This window comes from Amphibalanus amphitrite, unplaced genomic scaffold (genome assembly GCF_019059575.1).
Source record: "Amphibalanus amphitrite isolate SeventyFive unplaced genomic scaffold, NRLGWU_Aamphi_draft 000115F_arrow, whole genome shotgun sequence".
Lineage (NCBI taxonomy): Eukaryota > Metazoa > Arthropoda > Thecostraca > Balanomorpha > Balanidae > Amphibalanus > Amphibalanus amphitrite.
This window is the reverse complement of record NW_024881610.1, coordinates 573,995-596,798: the sequence shown is the minus strand read 5'-3', so window position 1 is coordinate 596,798 and position 22,804 is coordinate 573,995. Positions and strand designations below refer to the sequence as shown.

Genomic DNA, 22,804 nt, shown 5'->3' with positions numbered 1-22,804 from the left:
TCGATACGCTCCGGATGAGGAAGGCTAGGAAGCCTGCAGGTCCTGATTAGCCCCTTTGGGCCCCGGATGCAGCGATGAGCTAACGACTAGCGCCGATTTTCAACACGGGTTCCACCCAATGATCGTAATGATCGTGATCATGTAGGCGGACTCCGTAAATAATACGACAGAAAGCCGTAATTTACCCAGAGGTAAATCCACTCCAAAAGACAAAAAACCTACCGCTTCGTCAATGGTAAAACCAACCCAACTCCATGCCAATCATCGGAAGTCCCCATTGGATCGGTCCGTTTCGACAGAAATCCCCGAAACTACGCCAGGGCTCTCAACGACGCACATCTCCGACGCCACGTTTTCCTCAATATGAGCTCAGCACTGGCGACAATAGACGGCACGATCCCGCCGTGTTTTCCACCTAACCTAACCGTGAATCGATCGGTAGCAACGGCGCAGCACCGCAACTACGTGACTCCTGACCTGTCGGGTCGGTGCTGAGTCTGCATAGCAGCCACCCGACAGCGCCAGAAAGCAACAGAAGGGTGTCGCGCCGCTGCACAAAGCGGAACGAAAGAGTCGGCAGCAGAGAATGAGGCTCGAAATAGCCGCCACTGGATGATAAATGAAGTCGCCACGATGACAAAAGTTAGCAACAGCGACACTCAAAAGACCGGCGCAGACGAGGCGTGGCCCCGGGGGCGGGGGTCACAAGGTCATCGCCGCGGGCTGTGTCCCGGCAACAGTGCAGGGTCAAACGAGCACCGCCGGGGGTCCACGAGGGTCATAGGTTCAGCACGAGCGTCGCCGCTATCGGGTCTTCCAGTCAGGACCGCGTCATTCACAGCGCCATAAACCATGCCACAAGCACCCCACACAAAGCCTGGCGGCTGGCGACACGACGGCAGTCCCCACAGATAGACAGGTCACAGCAGACGCTGCTGAATGCGCTGCAGATAGGCGCCTCAGCGGCCCGCGCCGGGCTTTTGATCAGTCTATTTACAACAATGCGAGTCGCCGTATATTTAACCAGTACAACCCTCAAAGGGCTCACTCGCATTATGTTGCGCAGTTATTGCAAATGTCCCGACAGTCACACAACTAGTTAACTCGAGCCAGTGGTACGCAATCAACATCTGAATCAGAGACAGAACAAACAGGTAACCGAGTCGGTGGCTGATTGGAGGGTGTTGATCACTGCGTCTGAGTCTCTCCGTCGACCCGCTCGGTAACGCGTCACAGGTGGATTCTGTCACGCTGCAGTCAGGATGGCGACAACACACTGCACCCGGTACACGGCGGCGACTCTGGCGAGTCTGGCTCGGAGGTGCGACAGCATGCTGCACCCGGGTTGGGGGACTAGCGAATCGCTCATAAATGCATTGCTCTGCACACAGAAAAAAAGCCAGCTATATCCACCGGAAATGATGAGGTATTTACAAAGCCCTTGGGGCAGACAGCAGCCAGACGACGTTTTGTCAGTCTGGTGAATACAGCTGTGTAGATTCGCGCCCCGCTACACAACACGGAGTCATGCCTACGAGTGAAAACACTGCCCGTATCTGCCGAGTCATCGTGGAAATATTCGAATTCGCCCGATTCCAACTCGCTATGTGAAACACCGGAGTCTTCCCAGAGCGATAAGTTTATGGGTCTGATCTCGACTCGGCGCTCGTCAGCTATAGCAAAGTTTTTTTTTTCTCCATATTTTCGCCATCCACTCGTCCTGTCGAGTCCCGACAACACTTCATCATCCGACGTCAAAGCGCAGCGATATCGCGGCTCAAATCGCGCGGCGACGACTCACTTTTTGACGGGGATGCGGCCGTACTTGTCGACGTCCAGCCAGATGCGCGTGTGGGCCTTCTGGAGCAGGGAGGCGACGCTGGCGTGCAGGGACAACAGGTTGTAGGCCATCTTAAGCAGTTCGTCACACCACAACTGCGGAGAAGGCGAACGCGTTAGACGGAAATGGGATCGACCTGACATCGACCGCCAGGGTCGGCGGGGAAAATCCAGACAATATACTAGGATGGGAGGATGTGGGAGGCGAACAAGAAAACCAAACGCTGAACAAAGCACGTAGTTTGATACGGTGCAACCAAAAACCGCGACATGTTGAGCTTATGGGCTTGTTACCAAAGGAGTAAAGGACACGTTCAAACTTATGGCTAGCTTTCATATTGTTAACTAGATTTATCATTGATCAATATGGAAGATTGTCAATACGGACGGCTCAGAATGTCCCCAAAGCCGACGGGGTCCCCTATCGACCACGCCGCGCTATCCAGCCCGACATCACTTCCTGACCCATATCTGATAAATCCCATGTCAGACGAACCAATCTCATCGGCCAGTTGTCAGCGGTCGGCCGGGCGACGGCATCAGCTCGGCTACCGCGGACCGCAGCTCACAGCAGCCACATCCAGGCCCGTCAGACAGACAGGACAGACAAAACACCCCCGTCCCCCCCCCTCCCGCAGCCCCCGCCGTCACAACACAACACCGGATGGAGGCGCCGCCACGGCAGAGCGGTGTCTCTCTGGGACAGCGCCGTGCTGACACCCCAGGGACAGGTCAGAGGTGGCCGGGTCAACAGGCAACGACCGACCTCGCTCCACGGCTCGAAATGGAACCGGGATGAACATTGTCAGGAAATGGGTGTCATTCGCAAAATGAGATAACACGTTCGCTTTTAAAATCAATGGAAACAGCACTGTCAGCGAACGGCCGAGAATCAATCCATTCGGAAACGGCCACGTCGTCCCACATTGCCCTAGCGTTACATAATGCCGTTGAAAAGCGCCCATCGTGCCGCAGGCTTACGTACAATCAGCCAACAAAGCACAAAAAGGCACCAAATCACCGAACAATGGGGCCCGGGCGTTCGTGTGTCAGGGACACGTACAATATCGTTGTAACAGATCAACACACAACAGCGCCAAACACCTATATCGATATACCTTTTGTAAAAGGGGATCCCTAAAAATCACCATCAAAATCCGGCACTTGAAAACACAACAGTAAAACTCTAACTAATGCCATAGTCAAAACCCAGTGACCACAATATAGCAAACACCGCATTGCAAAAGAGTAGACGGAGAAGCTTAAGTTTAGGATAGCCGAGCTGATTCGTGACGCGCGCGTCTCGTACCTTGGCCGTCTCGGGTTTGAGGCAGCAGAAGTTGACGAAGGTGAGGTTGACAACGTCGGGCCCGTAGCAGACGGTGACCGTCTTGTCCTCCAGGTTGCCCGTGCTGCCCATGGTGACGACTTCCCGCACTTTCTGGTCCTGTGACCACACAGAGGAACGTGAGGAAACGTCAGACGGGCCATAACAGGGTTAGATCAGCCCGTATCATCTAAATCGGTAGTGAAGAGCATATGGCAAGAGAGACTAAAAAAAAAAAAATGATAGCTGGGGTCACATGTGGCTCTGAATTCTAACAGGGTCATATAGCTCAAACGGTAATAAACCGATACGATCTTAATGCCTAGCGATTTATCATGTTTGATGTGCCTTATCTCAAGCACCAGATCGTCTGTAGATCACAGCCATCAGCCAATGATCCTGCCGCTCTCAAGTGGGACAGCACCTGATATCAAAGGGGAATCACACGCGCTCACAGTTCAGAGCCCGGCAGTCGGCACGTGAGCCACTGAAATGGTGAAACCGCTGGCAGCGGTAACGGCAAGGTTCCAGCGGGATTCACTGCGACAGACAGTCTCATGAATTCAGTCTCCGTACAGCGCTACATAAATCAGACCTTGTGACCCAGACCTTACATCCGGGGCAGATGATGTGAACGAATGTCAGTGTCAGGCTCTGTCCCTTGATAGCCCAATTTTGGCCCGATATACCACGTCTGCCGTCGACAATCGATAAAACCCTAAGAGCAGTCTTCTTCTCTCAGGCCGAACTCTCTATCCCTGTCTGTCATTTGAGTCTTCATGTGCGAGACGCCTACCACCTGGCCGCGAGGTCATGTCATTCCAACAACGCCAATCCTACATCACAGGGCGGAAATTACACGGTCATGGTCCAAAATCGGATATGAGCCCGGCTGCGGGCGGCACGGCGCAATAGACGCAATCCCGTCTTATTGCTCTGATTTGTATGTCGGTCAGCGCAACGGGTGATGGAACGATAACACGATGAAATCAGAACCTCGGCGTTATGCCGGCCACGGGTGAATAATAAATAATACCTACAGAATACACATAGGTGTTCTACTATAGCAAGAATTACGTCGGTCCATGACTCCGGGTGGGAGACGTAGCTAGGGGTTACAGCAAGCAGTCGGAGCCAGCCCGTACGGAATGGCGCAGTCAGCGGCGACCACAGCGATACACAAACGTCAGGGTGACTCCCCCGCCTCCGGCCGACCCGCACCGGCCGACCCGCGCGGCCCCCACCGACTGACCTTGGGCGTTTTGGCGAACCGTCCCGTCCGCGTGTCACGGATGGTCATGATGTCGAGCAGCTCCACCTCCTGCGGAAGAGAGACAAAAACAGACGGTCACGACAGTGGAAAACAGCCTCCAACACAGACTGAGCGAGCGAGGGACGCAGAAATACACAGACTGGTCAGTCAGCGGAGAGAAGCTTCAGAAGCTCAGTTACCGAGAGACACAGAACGGAAGTACACCGACAGGTCAGTCGACAGTCACGGCGGCGAAGAAGAAACGCTGAGAAAGGGAGAGACGGTAATACCCATCAACCAGTTACCAGGGGTGGCTATAAAGGTGGCATTAGGAGCCAAACAATATGGACTGGTACTCGGTGGACGGTGGCTTTCTACATTAGGTACGGAGATCGAGAATGTAAAACAAACGAAATACGGTTTCAGATAAGGGTTGCAAAAGCATCTGTTCACCGAGATGCTGACCAATTTTGGTCGGAAGATAACAAAACAAAAGCTGTAAATAAATAACTGCAAGCACTGAGAAAACGCCACGAGAATTTCCAGCTTTGCGTGTCCCGCTCTAACCACAATCAAAACTTCAATAATATCCCGAGCGAACATCATTCACTGCGGGATCTACGAATATGTGGTAATGATATCCGACAGATTCATCCTGCTATCACGACAAAAAGGATGTGATACATTACAATGTGAGTCACGATTGCAGGAATCAAAGTCTATTACAAATTCTAGAAACGCGCCAGACAATATCAAAATAATATAATGCAATAAGTAGGTACAACCCAATGTTGTAATGTTATAATGCAGCACAATGCATCAACCCTACATATCATCACAACACACTATTGCTCATCCCACATCACTAGTGATTAGTCCGAGGACGGTCCGATTGGTCCCCTGTGGTCCTCCAGCGGTCCTCGGTCTGCTTCCGGGGACCCTCCGACAATGACCTCGGTCCCAGGTCAATCAGGCGGGTCGCAGCGGTCCCAGGACGCACCTCCCCCGCGGTCAATTACGCGTCGTCATGAAGCCCGCGCTAACAAGGTCTCCTGGGCTGGCTGACGAACGAGAGACAGTTCACAGTCTTCCCGGCCCGGCCATACGAGATGGAATGGCGTGAATAGCTCATGACCTGACGTACTGAATTAGGCATGTAGGTACTGGGTCAGAGTTCACTCTCAAAAGTCAATGATTGAAGATGCTGATGTGGTTTCCTGACGGATGAATAATGCATCGTCTATTCAAATAAGATTTCCTAGAGTGAAATCAAAGTACTGTAAGACCCAAACGGATGACTTTATTACTCTCCCTGGATATGCCACCTACGTAAACCCGATAGTTGGACGCTTGCTCACGGCTGAGTTACGTGTGAAATGCGCATAATTCATAACCGTAAATGCATTTATCCAAAAAGGCACTGGAATATGACAGGAGAACCACTTTATCGGTCAACATGAAATGGTAATGCGATGCGAATGACCGCCGGTTATGTAGATATCCGCTGCATTTGGAGAGCTGTGTCTCAGATGGCACTGACAGGGGCAGCTCAGTCAGGTTGGGGTAGGCTGCAAGTTCAGCTACTGGTCACCCGTAGTACGGGTCCAGTCGTGCGGGTTGACACAGAACAAATGCCGAGGCTGAACAATTTACGTCATACGGCCAAATCGAGACACATGTGGGCCGTGGGGTGTCTGGGAGGGCAGGGCCTAACATGAAGAAGATATGATAAGCGAGCACTGCTCGTCGAGCAGAGAAGGCACATAATAGCTTGCAGAATCCAGAGACTCGCCCCCATGGGCCGCCCACTGTCCCCGTGGGGAGGAGAGAGTGTGGGAGGATGGCGGGCAGAGTGGGTGCCACGTCCACTAATGACACTCACACTGACGGCCAAGGCAAACACTGACCGCAGAGTGGAGAGGGCCCCGGAGAGAGTGGAGAGGGCTCTGGGGAGTGGGAGAGGGGCGGCTATCGTCGACCCGGCATGAGAGGCTGAGGACCCCAGGTCGGAGATACCCGAACTGCCAGGCAGCTTGCCAGTTGCATGGAAGAGGGGAAAATTAGGAGTGAGGCGCGTGTTTTTTAGTTCAAAATGAGGTCGCAAATGGCTTAAATGGATTGCACAATGCTCGTGTCAGCTTGGACGTCTTGCGATGTCCACTCGCATCTTCCATGCAATTGCACGTTGCACAGCCCACCACTTGCAGAATCAACGGCAGTGCAGAGAGCTCGTTCCAACAGTCCGGGCCAGATCACGACACCCGGCGCTATCCCTGGCCCATCAAAGCACAACAATACACCACACAGTTTACTGAGCACACCATTCCCAGCAAAAAACCTGCCATCGACCCGCCGCTGCCACAGCTATGTCGTTCCGAGCCAACATCCCAGTCGCACCGTTCACACTCACAGTGCTCATACCCCATACCACACTCACCCTCACTCCCTCCCCGGCGCGTGACTCCGTTCAGTGACGCACCTGCGCACCTATTCCCCCCCCCCCCCCCCCGGTGTGACCTTGACTGCGGCGGGCCCCGCCCCGCGCGGGGAACCCCCGGTCTGTACCGGCCGACGGACGGACGGCTCTGCCTATGTTGACAGGGCTGACAGTGTCGGACTGAGCTCTGACCGCGGAGCAGTCCGTCCGGTAACAGAGAACTGGTGCTCGGTGGGACTGTGGATCGTACGACTCGCCAGGCTAACTAGGTGGCCTGACGCCGACTCGGAGTCAGCCTAAAAATGTGCCAACAGATAGTAGCTGCATGATCCTTCCCAGCATTGTCACATGTCAGCATGATCAAAAGTGGCCATTCTGCAGATAACAAAACTGTTTACGAATAGTTAGTGCTAATTTCAGAGAACACACTCAGCAACACAAGTTTGAACCTTTTCGATGACTATCTCATTCGAGCAGTTTTGACGGCACGACTCGTTCATTTTTCGCCGGCGAGGAGCAGGTTTTCGGCCGTCTGAGTTCAGCGTGCCGGGCCGGTGGAGCCGCGTGGTGCGGCCACGGTCGGCTGACGGCCCTGGCGCCTGCAGTGTGGAGCCCCCCCCCCCCCCGTGGAGCTGGTGGGTCCATCAGCTGCCGACCGGCCTGTCCGCGGACGATACCCAGCCACGCCCCGCTGGAGCACCCCCTCCCCTCACCACACGGCAGCACTGCACAGAGAGCCCGGCTGCAGCCCATCCCAGCCCCGCTGGACGCCGCCATCGCCACCGTGTCCCGTCCCATCAGCACAACAGGGTCGTGGCCTGTGCCGCAGTCACAATGCCCCGCTCGGCCTCACAGAGCTCCATTCCATCAGCCGGCCGCCCTGGTGACTCTATCTGACCTGCGATTACTCTAGCATCTAGCATCCTTTAGTGGCACGGTGCCCACAGACATCAGATTTCCCCCAGACGATGAGGGCAGGCAGGCTCAGCCCAGAGCGTGGGCCCCGGACCATGAATAGCACCGGGACTCGAGTTCCATTTACCGTGCCCTTGTGGCCGCGGTCATGGTTAAATGAATACGGGATAGGTCACCGTCCCAGCCAGAAGGTCAAATGCCACGTCAGTGTCACTCCAAAGGTAAATATCACATATCAGAACCCAAACAACGAAGACCTATGCCACAAAAGTCACCAATGACATTTACGTTGGTTGTTATCATGCATCTCCGGCATAGGTTAGGATGCAAAATTATTGCATTATTGTCTTACCTTATTCTGGTCGACGATGTAGAGGTAGAACCCATTGGGGTCTACCTTCAGGGTCACCGGCACACCGGTGGCCGAGTCCTGTAACACGGAGAACAGCGGCGTCAGACACGTGACGAAAGGGCAGTGCACCACCGAGACGGCGGCGGACGGCGGGCGGGGAAAATATCAATGAGACGGTTAATATAACGCTGAATGCTGAGTGAAATATCAAGATGGATGAAAACAAAAAATGGAGGGAAATGTGTAAAATACTAAATGAAATCAAGGAATAGAAAATAACAAATGAAAAAGCAGATTGGCATAAGATGAGCGTGGGCCTAAAAAGAGAGCAAAAATCGCAGGTCAAACAAAAGAGTTGCACAAAACTTGGTGCTAGCTCTTGGAAAAAAAAATGAAGAGTGCCCATTTACAGGAGCCGCGGCTGATCGCCCCAGCCCACACCTTCGGCGGAGCGGGACTCGGGACCGTGAGCTCCCCATCCTCGGGTCACCAGGTCGCACAGGTGTTCCGTGACACGGGCTCGAACATGAACACCTGTCACCGTGACACGATACCAGCATCCGGCAAGTGAGATGCGAGAGGTGAAGTTGCAAATCACATTCTATGCCCGTCCGCATCAGCTGGTTGTCGAGTGGTCGCGCTCCGGGTCGAGAGGTCATCCCACAACCGCCATGAACCCGTTCCCGGGGATCCCCGGCCCATCTATTGCCTATAGCCGTCAAACACCCGCCATCGCCGTCGGCACACACGGGAAAAGCCCGAGACGTGCGCGCCATAGGCGGCGGAACGGGGAGGGCACCGGGGCACCGTGCCCCCTTTGATTTTGGCATTTTAAAGGAAATAGTTCACTTTCACGAAATTATTTTTTTTTTGCAACGGATTTATGATTTTTTATGTTCAAAATAATCAGCAAAGAAAATAAAACCTTTTTATAACAAAAGATTATTTTCTATATTTTGATATAGGAAGAACTTTTCAGTTTCTGTAAGGCACACGCGATCCAGTATGAAAAGAGCATGGGTCCCGAAAATTCTTCAGAAACAGAAATTATCGCAGCCACCGGCATTTGGGCGATCTGCTCGATCTGATAATGTTCCCCTGAATGTCCTAATTGATCAGTACGAGAATTTCTCTAGAGTTCTCGTAGATAATTTCTCTACTTTCTGAAGAATTTTCGGGACCCATGCTCTTTTCATACTGGATGGAAATATATGCAAGGCACACATCCTCAACGCAAGACACCTTTTTCGGGACGAGAAATAGAATATCTTTGCCTAGGGTGATCGTTGGGCTGTAAAAGCTCCTGATTTATGCTCGTCTCAGCCCAAGCTACGGAACTGCTATTCCAGTTCAAAACCCATGTTAAAAAGTGAACTATTTCCTTTAACATTAGCCCTATGGGCGTTGCATGGAAAGAATGGGACCAAAAGTCGGCGGTGCCCCCCCCCCCCTTAATTGAAGGTGTTCCGCCGCTACTGGTGCGCGCCATTGCATTGGAGAGCATCCCACACACGGCTGTACCATCGATTATCCGCGGCCAATCAATCACTGGATGAGATGGCTGCCGGCGGGGGTAGAAAGGCGTTTTTCCCTTAGAGAAGACGTCGCAAAACAAATATATCAGAGGAATGCTGGCGTGAAACAGTGCACTTCGAGGACGGATGACGGGAGACATGTCCAGTGCCCACTATCTACATGTCCAGATACATAAAACGTGAGAAAGGACAAACGGACGGACGGACGGATGCTCTGCCCCGCGGTAACATACGTCTCGCCCCGGTCCACGGTACTGAGGTACTCGGCCGTCGTCAGGTCATCGCTGTGGGACACGAGCCGGGGGCCGCCCATCCCAGCGGCATCAGCCGGCCTGCGACCGGCCGGCGCCCCGTCACGTCTTCGTCTCGCACCGGTCACGCGTCTGACCGTGGAGTGGGAAGTGAGACACTGACACTCGGCTCTAGACGATGACAGCAGCCAGGGTATAGGGTTCGACGACGGGGTAGCCCCGTCGCGGCGAGTGGAGAATCCACCGCCAGCGGCTCCCACCTGCTGCCACAAGCACGGTTCTTCCCTTCCTGGCGATAACGACATGACGGCATGGTAACCACCTGGCCAGTGTCAGAGTATTAAATCCCTAGCTCACAGCGACACCACCGTGGAATCACCCAGGACTTGACGCCGGAGTTCTCAGATCAAATCTGGAGTGAGATTGCAACCATCAGTGACTCTCTTGTACGACATCGCCTGAGCTGTTCCCCAGGGGCCAGCTATACGAGCCTCACATTGAGTCAAGCGCATCTCACTCTGCTGTGGCGAGACTAGCTCCAGTTTATCCAGAGAGCGGCGGAATCCAAAGATCCGCCGCCAACACTCACAGAGCCAGCTCAGAATCCGACAGATTATGTAAACGACGCCGTTCAGAGCGGTGACGGTGCGTCCCACCGGACGGGCCGAGCGTACCGCACGTTCCTGTCGTGTTGATACCATTCAGAGCGCCCTGCAGGTAAGGTGCACTCACAATGGGTGAGGTGCTGTGATGTCTAGGTGGCGAGCGTTGCACTCAGACGTAACAGCAGTAACGACAAGAAACGATGCATATTGTAAATGGCACACTTCGGATGATCCGGTTCAAAATTATGATGCTTACTTTCGTGTGGTAACCGCAAAACACCCATAAGGTGGGCATTATGTACGATCGTAAATTACGTAAGAATCACTTGATGCACAGTGCTAAGATGTCTGTGGGCTGTTCTCACGTGTATCAGTTTACATTTGGTCCGTTGCGCTTTTGTTTTGAAACTAGAGCGACATGTGAATCAAAACAGCCGTCTTCTTTTCCGCTTAGTTACATCCCTACGGCTTCCACTAACTACAGAAGCTCGACCTCAGACATTGTTGGCAATTTGCCTGGACCACTATTTACCCAGCATTTTTGCACACAAACAAGCACTTCCGTCCGAAGTAAAACACCCAGTGTACCGAGCCGGCAAATTTTTCCCACAGATCACGGCGAAACGGCCGACCTTGATCGGCCGCCTGGCGAAGATCGACCGCCCAGGAGCTTCCGCCACACTGTAACTTCAACGGAACCCGGCTCGGAATATGGGACGCCGGCGTGTCGTGTGGACTTTTCATCGCGATGCCATGCTTCATTCAAGCGGCAATGTCGCGAGCGTCAGTGCGGTCCGTTCGCACCGCCATTACTGGCAATGCCAACCGGTTTTCATGTAAATGTGGAGTCCGCAACACATTTTTGCTTTGATTTGTCAGCAGGGATGCGGAGCCGTGGAAATTTCAGACGGCTCCGGCTCCGGCTCCGGCTCCGGAGAAAAAAATCGGCTCCGGCTCCGGCTCCGGCTCCGGGTGAAATGTTATGGCGGCTCCGGCTCCGGCTCCGGCTCCGAGTAAAATGGTCCGGCTCCGGCGGCTCCGGCTCCGGCGGCTCCGGCTCCGACTCAGTACATCCCCTACGCAATCAATTAAATACGGGTGGAAGAAAAATTGGATTGGTTATACGCGTTACTCTTTGCCATGACCGGCTCACCGCGTCCCCGCGCAAACGCACCTCGGAGAGAACTGGCAGAACAAAGGGCTAGGAAGCGATGGCATTGGAAACGCAGTCGCCGCGAATCGGAGTTCAGTGAACCATCGTAAGCTGACACCCGTCTCGGCTGCATTGGGGGGTGAGGGGTGGGGGGTGTGTGGGATGAGACGGTGCTGGGTAGAGGTGGCAAAATGTGGACCCGAGGACCCGGTCCAAAGAACCAGTCTGGACCCATATGGGTCCAGACCGGTTCCTGGAAATTTTATGACGGGTCCAACCGGGTCCTACCATAAACTATACTACATCTTGCACAATGCACACTACACATTATTGCAAAATATGAAGTGAATTAAGTGAATGTTTCTTTGCACACAGTAGCTCACGAATATTCCCAGTGGGAAATAGGCTGTTTTATATGATCCAACTGATGATACCTACAAGTAGTTTGCATGGGGAACGGGTCCAACTGGTTCCGATTCCAACTAAGACCGGGTCCGACTGGTTCCAGAAATGTCCAGTCGGGTCTGGTTCGAGTCTGGTTCCCAAAATTTTCATCTTTTGCCACCTCTAGTGCTGGGAGTCGCAGTCCACTGCACTGGTTTGAAAACAATGGCCGTCACCTGATGACTGGTCCTCATGTTCTGGGGATGCAGTAGACGTGGGGGGGGGAGAGCAAACAGGAAGTTGTTTGCGTACTGTGGGATACTGGGGATATTCGGATTTTTTCATTCATTTGATGGCCCATGACGTAAGTACCATATGTTTTGCCTTGTACTGTCAAACCGAACTAGGTCAATTATTTTTTTTCCTCTTCAAAAAATAAAAAGGAGCCGGAGTCGCCCCCTTTTTTGGCGGCTCCGGCTCCGGCTCCGGCTCCGGGCTATATTGTTTCACGGCTCCGGCTCCGGCTCCGGCTCCGGGCAAAATATGCCGGCTCCGGCGGCTCCGGCTCCGACTCCGGCTCCGGCTCCGCATCCCTGGATTTGTGCGATCATTAACCGGTTTTTGCGCATGCCTGTTCTAGTTCAAATTATCAGTGGAGCGAAAAAGCACACGTACCGCTGTGTAAGTACGTCAGCAAGGAGCTGAAACTTTACAAAACAGATGAAATAACTAGGATGAGTGAAATAAAAACGATCCCATCCAATCGTGCTGAAACACCTCCCAGATCACAGCGCCGAACTTATGATGACCCGGCCGGGGGCGAGAGGCTGAACGTCCCGTCCGAACACACTGGGGTTATTGCCCCAGATAACGAGCTATTTAGTTCGCAGTAAGCGGCGGCGGCCGATAGCAAACCTTAATCAGCACGCGAGGCATTCATCGGGCTCAAACAGCCGGTGCAAATAGCCCGGTTTTTCCACTTGTCGACATTAGGTTTGGTGTAGGCGTTATCTTTATACGATGGTAAGCCATCATCCCAATCGAGACGTGTCACATTCTTAGACATTCTTAGACGCACCGGCCTGCCAGCCGGGAACGGGGGAATGAACCGTATTTCTACTCGTACCGATGTTCGTACTCGTACCACCTCGACGAACTCTCCTGAGAAGTCGGACCCTGTACCCGTGCCAATGTTGGAATTGTGAATTTTGGTCCGGGTCCCGGAGAATAAAATCTGTCCGGCGAACCGGCCAGCTTTTAGAACACTCAACAGGAAAATCATATGTTTGGCCTACTAAATGTGATAGTTGATAAAATGTGTTCTCTCAATGCTATAGCTGCATGTTTTAGGCGTAATAATAACAGTTTTCATTACACAGTCTGGAAATTTAAGAGATTTCAGGTGCCGGAGTATAAATTTATAAAGGAGAACAAAATCGTTTGGACCCGACTGGGACCAGCAAAGGGCCTCATTTCCAACCCGCGCTCAATGCCCGCCGAACAACACGACTTGTACAAAACACTAGCCAGAAGCCAAACTGTGGCCATCAGCAGCCATAACCTACTATCAGAAATACCACCGCACCACCCAAAGCAAACTGATATCCTCCTCCTATCAGTGTGCCCACTCGTCCGAAAACATCAGATATCCGGAGCGGCACTCAAACCTCGCCAGTCCCAGGTCGAGGACACTCACAGGTTCTCATTTGACCGCGGCCCCGCTGCAGCGACGAGAGAGACGAGCAGCTACTCGGAGAGCCGCGAGCTTCGCACGTGAGGTCGGCAAGTGCAGCAGGCGGCGCCAGGCAACACGCCGCGGCCGCTTGATGGGCCGTGCATGCAGGCTGCAGGGCTGCCGGTCATGGTAGAACTCCACACCCCGCGCTGGGAGAACCCGATCTGGGCCGGTGGCGGGCCGGCGGGCACGGGCACCCGCTGACGGTCGCTCTCCAGCGTCCGTGAACCGTCAGCGGTCACACCAGCTACAGCTATAACGCGTCCCGCGTCAGCCTGGTATAGGAAGTTTATCATCGAGCCTACAGGAGCATTCGAAGACTAGCCCGCCTTCGTCTCTCTCCCCCAGAGGTCGCATTCAGTACCGTTCCTTAGGACTAAAACTTACACTGCCTACCAATACATGAATAGTCAGATCATCCACCAGTGTCACTTCAACTTCATCTCTTGCCGTTCTCCCCACATAAATTCGCACGCATCCGACCAGTCTCCTATAATCAAGGCAGTCTTTTCGCATTTCGCATCATATCAGCGAAATCCATTCATGTCTTTCAATCACTCGCTGAATTCAGACCTCTTATTTCCATCAAATTCCATCCCACACACATATTCACCAGCTCACGGAGAGGCCCGTCTAGCGCCCCCCCCCCCCCCCCACCGAAGCCATCAAAGCCGGCTCTCAGCGAAACACGTAAATGGAAAACGCTATTGGCCGGTGAGGCCTTTTCTGCGTGGCCGGCGTCTCATTATCGCTCTCAGACGGACAGGCGAGGACGTGTGGCACTGCGCTGCGCGACTCCACGGGCTCGGCCGGGCCTCCTCCAGCCCGACTGTGTTCCAGCCCGACTCGTGCAGTGAGGCTGGGCGCTCAGATCGGCTGCTGCAGCGTGAGGCCTCCTCCTGAGCCTAGCGCGCCGAGCAGCGGGCTCCACCGCCACTTCCGCGCCGGCCGGCCACAAATACAGCCTCTCAGAGACCGGCTGAATAGAGACTGACGTACCGCCGCTGCCGCCGCCGACGGATGGATGGCGACGAGCCGACGCGGTCCCCAGCTCAGCTCGGCTCGGTCCCCTCTGCCCGTCTGTCGAGTGGCACCAGCTCGTCTGTCCTCATCAGGCGCCCGGCGCGGCGGCCGATCCGATGGATGGCCGCCCAGCTATTTGGGCGATACACATTACGCGTCCGATGAGGAAAAACTCGGAACCAAGGCTGGCTGCTCCCCCGGGTGTGATATGGCCGGACCGTGCAGAACGGAACCACGGTGGGTGGGCAGGGAGGGACAAACGAGCAGCGTTATGGAGACCGTAGTGTGCCGCGATGCGGCGAATGTATCAAAGCATTGCGGGGATTCTGTGGGGATGATGAGAGAGGCCATAATATAGGGTGATGACGCTTCGCCTCAGCTGACTGACGTTCGGTACAACAAGCAGACACAAAAATCGTCCCTCGTAGATAGAGCACCCCACCGGGTTTACCAGCCGAAAAGGCTCTCACCTGGGTTGCCAACCGAAAACGCGGAGCTAACGAGCTAACATCCTCTCGGGGTCAGCCATCCGCTCCAGAAAATTACCCTCTGAATTACCAAACTCACGAAACACGGGTCCATCTGGCACCAGGTATTTTAAGCACCAGTAAAACGCCTTTTGGGCGAAGAACGAGCGAGCGAGATAGTGAGCCCTGCACGTGCGGAAGGGCGAGAGGGTGCTTCCAACGGGCTTGCACCCTTCTAACCGGTCGCTAGCGGTGTGCCAAATTTGAACGCAATCGGCCCAGCCGTTCCTGAGATCTGGAAGTGGCATTCTGCACGTGCGCACGTGCAAACGGGGTCCAAAATGACTTTTGCACGGCATCCTACTAACTGGTCCCCAACCGTGTACCAAATTTGAGCGCAATCGGCCCAGCCGTTCTCGAGATCTGGAAACGCCCCCTGCACGTGCGCACGTGCAGTAGCACCCTAACCGCAACACATGGGAATGCATTGCCTGGTGGGTGCCTACCTGTATGCCAAGTTTCAGCGAAATCGCCCCAGTAATTACTGAGTTACTGAAATGGGAACAAATTTGGCACCTCTTATTGTTGTATTTTGCACGTGCACTGGGGGTGACCCACATGCATCGGGAGTATCCTATTTTGGGTAGAAGGGATGCTGCTACCCTATAAAATTTACCGCAAGTCAATCGCCCAAGCGGCTGCTGAGATATGAGCCTCTCAAAATCACTACTTTTGCAAAACATCTTGAACACCCTTGACTTTTCACGTGGCACGTGCCACGACGGTCACTGAGATGTATCAAAAGTAGTCAATTACGGGGTAGAAGGGATGGGGCTACCCAACAAAAAAGACCGCAGGCCAATCGGTCCAGCGGTTGCTGAGATATAAGCCTCTCAAAAGCGTTACAGGCCGGGCCGGGCCGGGCCGGGCCGGGCCGGGCCGGGCCGCTCATACTGATATTTTTCCGTTATATAGAAAAGACTCACTTCGCTCGCTGCGCTCGCTCGCTCGTAATAACGACGCCCTCGAAACAGAGAAAAACAAGCACGACCGAGAATGCGGTCGTTAGCTAGCCCCTAAAGCCGGCCTGTATATTTTCAGCGCGCCCGGCCCGTCGTGACCCGGCCTGAGAGCCATGATGGCACCCCGCGTCACGATCTGCCGGCACGGCGGGGCCGGGGAAAATCCGAGGGATGGAGCACTGCAGGACGCTGCGCTGGTTCAGGTGGCGGAATTCATAGCTGAGCATAAGGCACGCGAGGAGTTAAACAAATGACATTTTGTTTGTAACTAGTTCATTGCCTGGGAAATAGCCAATGTTACCTAGCAACCAATCAACGTCTTCTTTCATAGAAAACTTCTCTGAAGCTGGTGACTCGGGTGACTCAGAAAACGATTTCGGCGTTCCTCGCGTGAACAGGAAACTTTCAGCACTTCCGCACAAATATCGGCCGCTATTCCACCTCTGAGCCGGAGAGCTCACCCATTGACCTCCGCAGGGTTAGTCGGCACGCCAGTCTGCTCCGCACCCCTCGCGCTGTCAGTCGAGGAGCAGTCGAGCGCATCGCGTCGACTCCGGAAACAGCTCTAAACACTGCGGGCCGCCGGCGGGAGACGTTTATTTGCTCTCCTTTCGCGGCACAAAGGGTGATCGGTCCCGGCGGAACCCGGCGACCTGGCCGTGCGCTGACGGCCGGATGTCTGCCGGAGACGAACCGGCCGGCTCGGGCCGACTTACGGCCGGGAATATTGAACAGATCCCGCTGTCGATGGGCGCGCCTGTTCTCCGGCGAGCGGAGGCAGCGTCAGCGGTGGGTGGTTTGATGGCCGCATCCGCCGACAGGACCGGGATTCGCCGGGTTCCAACCACTCGCGCCGAGGGTTTATTGGAATGCAATTGAAGTGGAATGATTGGAGACGCGGATAAGGCTACACTTGATGGAAGCGTCTATCTGAATGACCCCATATTTAAACACTAGCAAGAACAATGTCTTTTTGGCATACCTACAGCCCAAAAATACCTGGCTGATGTAAGCAATCCAAAACTGTAACTGCTACGGCTGAAAGCTTAAGACCAAATACCGGCTACAGAATCGGTAAATTAGCTGCAACTATCTAACTTTTTGCCATCATCCTAGCAGTTTGGTCGGCTGACACGCAAACATCGGTTGCGTCCAAGGTAGCGCAGTGAAGGTGAACGCAGCACTTAGCACTAGCCTTGAACCAACACTCGCTAATTAAAGGGAGCGGTATAAACAGCGTGCGTGGATGCCGTGAAAGGCAACTGCGCCGTGCTGGGCCATATCACACCGGCACGCAACAAAACTCGCTAATGTGACAGCCCGGAGAGACAAAAACCCCGGCCGCTCGGCGGGGACTGGACACGGGGGCGTGGCTTCCCGGGCGTCCGGTACTTCGCGGCGGCGCGCTCACGTCCGATCGGCGCCCATAGCGCGCCCCACCGGGGGCAGCGGCCCGCTCCGGAATCCGCCCTAACCGGCCCGGTGTGAGCGCCCCTCCGCGGGCGAACGGCACGCGACCGTCAGCTCCGGTCAGCGGCGGACCAATTACCGGCGCACGACCGCCATTGACAAACACCGGCCGACAAACACGGCTGACAAACAGCGTGCAATTAAACCGGCCTATTTGACGGCGGACACGAGGCAGCCGAGCACCAAAAACAGCGATCCCGGAGCGCAGACAACCGATAGTAGCCGTTCAGACAGCTAAGAATGCGGCCAAGGCCCTCATGCAAGTGTTTGGGCCACGCGGGAGAATTTTTATGTGCATTTGTGATATGACTGGAACGCCACTGTGCCAATGATACAACATAGAGCAATGGTGTTAAACACCATTGCAATGTTATCAAAAAGTATCTACTGTGAATGCTGATTTGAATGCTCAGTCGTGAATACGATCCATTAATTAGAACATCGTCATGAGGCAGGCAGTAGGACAGAATCATGCTATCGACTTAGGCGGTACTCCTGTCGCCAGAAAGCAACGACTCCGCACTATCATCACGTGGCAGGCACATGCCAGTCGTTTGCAAACAGCCAAAACCCACAACTGTCCGCGGGGAAACACCTGGTGTGGAGCACACGTGGGTCGGCCGCCAGGAGTGACACCTCAGATTAACACCCTCCGACCAGGAGTGGAAGACGGCGCTAATTCACTAGGGATACCCACACTGGTGGTCAGCACTCTGTAGTCTATAGCCCCTCTCAGGTACTTCGGCAAACCCCGCGCGGTACCCCCTTTCCTGCCAGCCCACGCCGTGCCCGCTGCTACGCCACGCCGCCTCGGCCGTGCCCGAGCGGGCGAGCCGCGCGCGTAAAACCGGTCACGAGGCTGACGCTGGGGCGCCGAGGAGGGAGTGCAGGGACCGACAGGCAGTGTAAAATTTTTCCGGTATTAGCCTGGAAAATCACAGTTAATGAAATCTGCTAATTTTTCATCCTGGCTCATAATTTTCATCTTTCAACACAAATGCACCAAATCCTTATTCAAATCGGTTAAAATGTCCCAAAATAATGTTAGAAGGTTAAAAACTGCACCTATCATGAAAACCACAAAAAATATACATGATAAATTATACGCACCTTCCTTTCCAATCAGCAATGATAGTAATGACACATGGAAATATCTCAGCACAGTGTATGTATCATGCGCTTCGTGATTGCCTCGATTAAAAAAAGAAACAGAACAATAAAAAGGTGTAGGTAAGTGCAGATAAATACACTCGATAATACAATATTATCAATCAAATAATGTCTAAAAATTAAAATTAAATTAATTTATTGCTTTTGTATAAACATTCCCTGAAGAATTGCATTAAACTAGTTCTACAACTGAATGATGAAATTAGGATGAAAAAGCATTAAAAAGGCCAGGCTGAGGATGAAATTTTCCAGGTAACCGCGGGGATCTCTCACGCCTTCATGAAGTTTCCAAATCATCTGCTGTTTGGATTAGCATGTTAAATGGATCGTTCTCCATGTTTGCTGAAGATATAATCGAAAAATATTGAATATTAGGGAAATTATAGCTGTTTTCTTACAGAGTGTCCGAGGATGAAAAATTCTTCGATTTTTAGTCACCAGTCGAGAATGCTTGTAGGGAGTCTAGTCAATATTTTCATGACTGTAATGCATTTTTTAGAAGATAAGACACTGGACTTCGTTATAAGATACATACAAACTCTTAGATTGCTGTTGATATAAAAATATTGCCTTTCGAAAATGAACAAAAATTTCATCCTCGGACTGGTGTCCAGGCTGCAACATGGACGCAAGCTATCTCATGATTTGATGAAAGATATGGCAAATACTATACATATGTGACAGCCTCGATCATTTTTGAACTGTGTGGTGCAAGTTTCTTCCGATTTGATGCCATGCAGGCTGGGTAATGTCTCGAGGGAAATTGCACCTCTTACGGTGTCGGGGGCCGGGTTCGGTTTAATGCAACGCAATTATTTAGTAGCCGCATTTGCTGGCGCCAGCGTGACAAACTACGGCGCAAACAACGCGTCGCGTGCCTTCCGTTTTGATAGAGGGTAATGCTCAGGATATATATAGGCAACGTAATGGTAATGCGTCGCTGGTTAGCTCTCTGAAACCTGGTAGGTATTTTGATTTTCAGAATTATTTTAATTTTACATTGTGAAGAAGTTTTTCACCTTCAACTCGAGCACTATCCTCTCTGATCAGAGAAGATGGTGCTGATTGTTGCCCATAACTTGTGAATAATGACCATAGGTCCATACTGATACGATGAAATTTTAGCCCATTTGCTTATATTTTCAACGTGTGCCCATTTAAAACAATGTTTTATCTAAAACACGTTGTCATTCTTTTCATCATAGCACCCGTTAGTGTAAAAATCATCATTGCATGTTAAGATCGGTCAATTTTTTTCATCACTGACTGGTAAAAAACAAAACTTTTTTCATCTGCACAGGTAACGGTGAAGTAAAAATTTTACACTGCCGACAGGGGCCGGCGCGGCCGCTAATCCGTGGCCCGGAGGTTGTCCGTCAGTACCGGAGGGTCGCGGCCCGCCGCAGGGACCGGGCGGTACCGACACCGGGGCGCCGTGACGCGCCTCGCCTCAGAATCCGCTCCCCAGCCCGCCAACAGCGCCAACCAATCGATTATGTTTATCGAAGCGTTGCACCGAGCGCGCTAAACCATCGACCGAGTGAGCTGCCAAGGAGCTGAGAGGCCCGCCGTCCCGGGAGTATACCCAAAATGAAGAGGAAAGGCCACCGTCGCGTCCGATCGACCCAGCCTTTGTGCTGACCGATACTGTCCAACTCGAGTAGCGTCCTCTCTGATCATCGACACAGCAGCGGTCGCCAGGAAATGAGCCGGGACGGCGTCACCGGTCTCTATCAAGGCGATGTCACCCGATGACAGGAAGGCACGCCCCGATATCGCGGGCCACTCGTCATCAGACGCTATTCATGGCTGATGGTATGCATGATACATGCATGATGATAAGCCTGTCATTACTGACGCGAATGTCTGAACAGATTTACATCCATAAACTGTGATTCACAAAATACACACAACGGTGATCCGGTCACCACTTACCGCAAGCTCTCCTCGACTGAGTCGCAGTGTGGTCAATTTAACATAATACGCTTAGCTGGGCTCGATTCTCGAAATAGCAGCCGACAACAAAATGCTAACAGACTGATAGTCATCGGCGGGCGGCAGTGGCGCGCCGTGGCACGTCAGTCACGGACGTCCGATACGTGACGTGACGCCGGGGGCACGTCGCCGTCACGTGTGGCTATCCAGCCACGTGACGGCCCCGCGCTCGACTCGGAGGGTGCTTCTCCCAATTTCTAGTACCAATTAGTTCCAAATAATGTTGAACTCAATGGGCAGTGCCAATTGCAGTTTCAAATCAGTCCGAAATGATACCAAATGCATAGCCGCGCGTGTTAACATTTGGAACTATTCGGGCCGCATTTGGGACTCATTGGTACTCGATTGGGACTGCCGGCCAGCGGCGGATCCAGCGGGCGGCGGGGGAAGCTGATTGGTTGTCTTTGCCCCGTTTCGCCGGCCGGCCACAGGGTGCGCTAGCGTCGACTGCGGGCGGCGGCGGGCGGGCGGCCGGCGCTGAAAGAACGTATTAAAATGACAACATAAAAATGTTTTAGCTTACATATCTCCCCTCACATTAGTCGCATAGATTTGTTCTTGGATTCAATCGAAGGCGCTTTCAACAAGCTATGTTGCTATGCCATGTTTATGCCAGGATATAGTCGTTCAATGAAGTTATTGGTGTTTGAAGCCGTTTATTTGTCCTATTATTTCGCATTTTACTACGTTAATTGTTGCCTCCTCCTTATCAGCTCTATCTACCGAAACGCCATGTTGCTATGCATTTTTTATGCTAGGATATAATAATTTAATGAAGTTATTAGTGCTTGAAGCCGTTTGTTTATCCTATTATTTCGCAGTATGCTTCGTTTAATTGCTGCCTTCTCTTTATTCCTGAGACTGGTATCATTGTGACCCTCGCACTTGATCCCCGGTATGATGGCGACCTCATGATGGCGAGGTCAGGAGTCCGAAATGACCTCACGTGACCCTCAGGAAAAATATGTCCATCATGAATCGTAAAAAAAAATATGTGTAGGTTGCTAAGCTACTAGCCTCTGGCGACACGTACCACGTCAGTGCGCGTTTCAGTCGGGTGAATGGCGATGTACCGAAACACACTCGTTCTTGATTAAAAACACAGCCGCGTGAACATTCCTCCCTGATCAAGACACAGTCACGGTGGGGCGCTGGTTGATCCAGCGAAACAGTTCAGTCACAGCCCACGTTTAGAAGGGTACGGGACGATCTATCCAAACATTACAGCCCACGCGCCACATGTGCGTCGCCACCACTACGGACACTACACAGTGTCCGTACAAGTTTTCGGACCTTTCAAAACTTGTACGCAATGTCCGTACATGTTTCGAAGACCGAAAATTGGCTTGTTGCATCATATTTGAGTGACATAAATGCCGCAAAAGTATTATCAGCATTGATTTTATTATTTTTCTGTAAGTATTCAGGACATTTGTTTTGACAAGGAAAGGAAGCGGTCTTTATCACATTTTATTTTCGATGCATCAATGACTTGTTCTCTTTCAACTGTGTTGGTTAATTAGGTACAAATTGATTTCAGATGATCTTTTGAAAGAATTCGCTTTTCCTCACATTACTGAGCAGTTGGCAGGGCAGGGGCCGCCCCTCAGCCCCGACTCTCTCCTTGTTGAGCATCAAAGGATACGGAAGGACAAAGTCAGCAGATTGAAACTGACTAGACCGGAGGCCTCTTGCACCAAACTACCTAGCTAGGTAAAATCGAAAAACCGGTTTCAGAATAAGCTAATCTAACGGTGGTAAATTTGTTTGCAATAGCCCAATGCATAATCCTACATGTGCTTGCTAAATTTTGCACGCAAATTGCTACATTTGAGACTTGGACTGGGTATACGATGCAAAATAATCCCACCT

The 22,804-nt window shown here is 52.6% G+C and overlaps 1 protein-coding gene across 5 annotated transcripts in view; it reads right to left on the bottom strand.

Annotated features, from left to right (window-relative positions):
* The window catches only part of LOC122381177 (1-phosphatidylinositol 4,5-bisphosphate phosphodiesterase classes I and II-like), a 91,770-nt gene that overhangs the window by 30,004 nt on the left and 38,962 nt on the right, over positions 1-22,804 (bottom strand). For all 5 annotated transcript variants that reach the window (XM_043365044.1, XM_043365041.1, XM_043365042.1 and 2 more), the window contains exons 3-6: positions 8,123-8,200; positions 4,419-4,487; positions 3,149-3,286; positions 1,802-1,935 (exon numbers count right to left, since the gene is read on the bottom strand). In XM_043365044.1, coding sequence (XP_043220979.1) covers positions 1,802-1,935; positions 3,149-3,286; positions 4,419-4,487; positions 8,123-8,200 — 419 coding nt within the window. The remainder of the gene's footprint in view (positions 1-1,801; positions 1,936-3,148; positions 3,287-4,418; positions 4,488-8,122; positions 8,201-22,804) is intronic.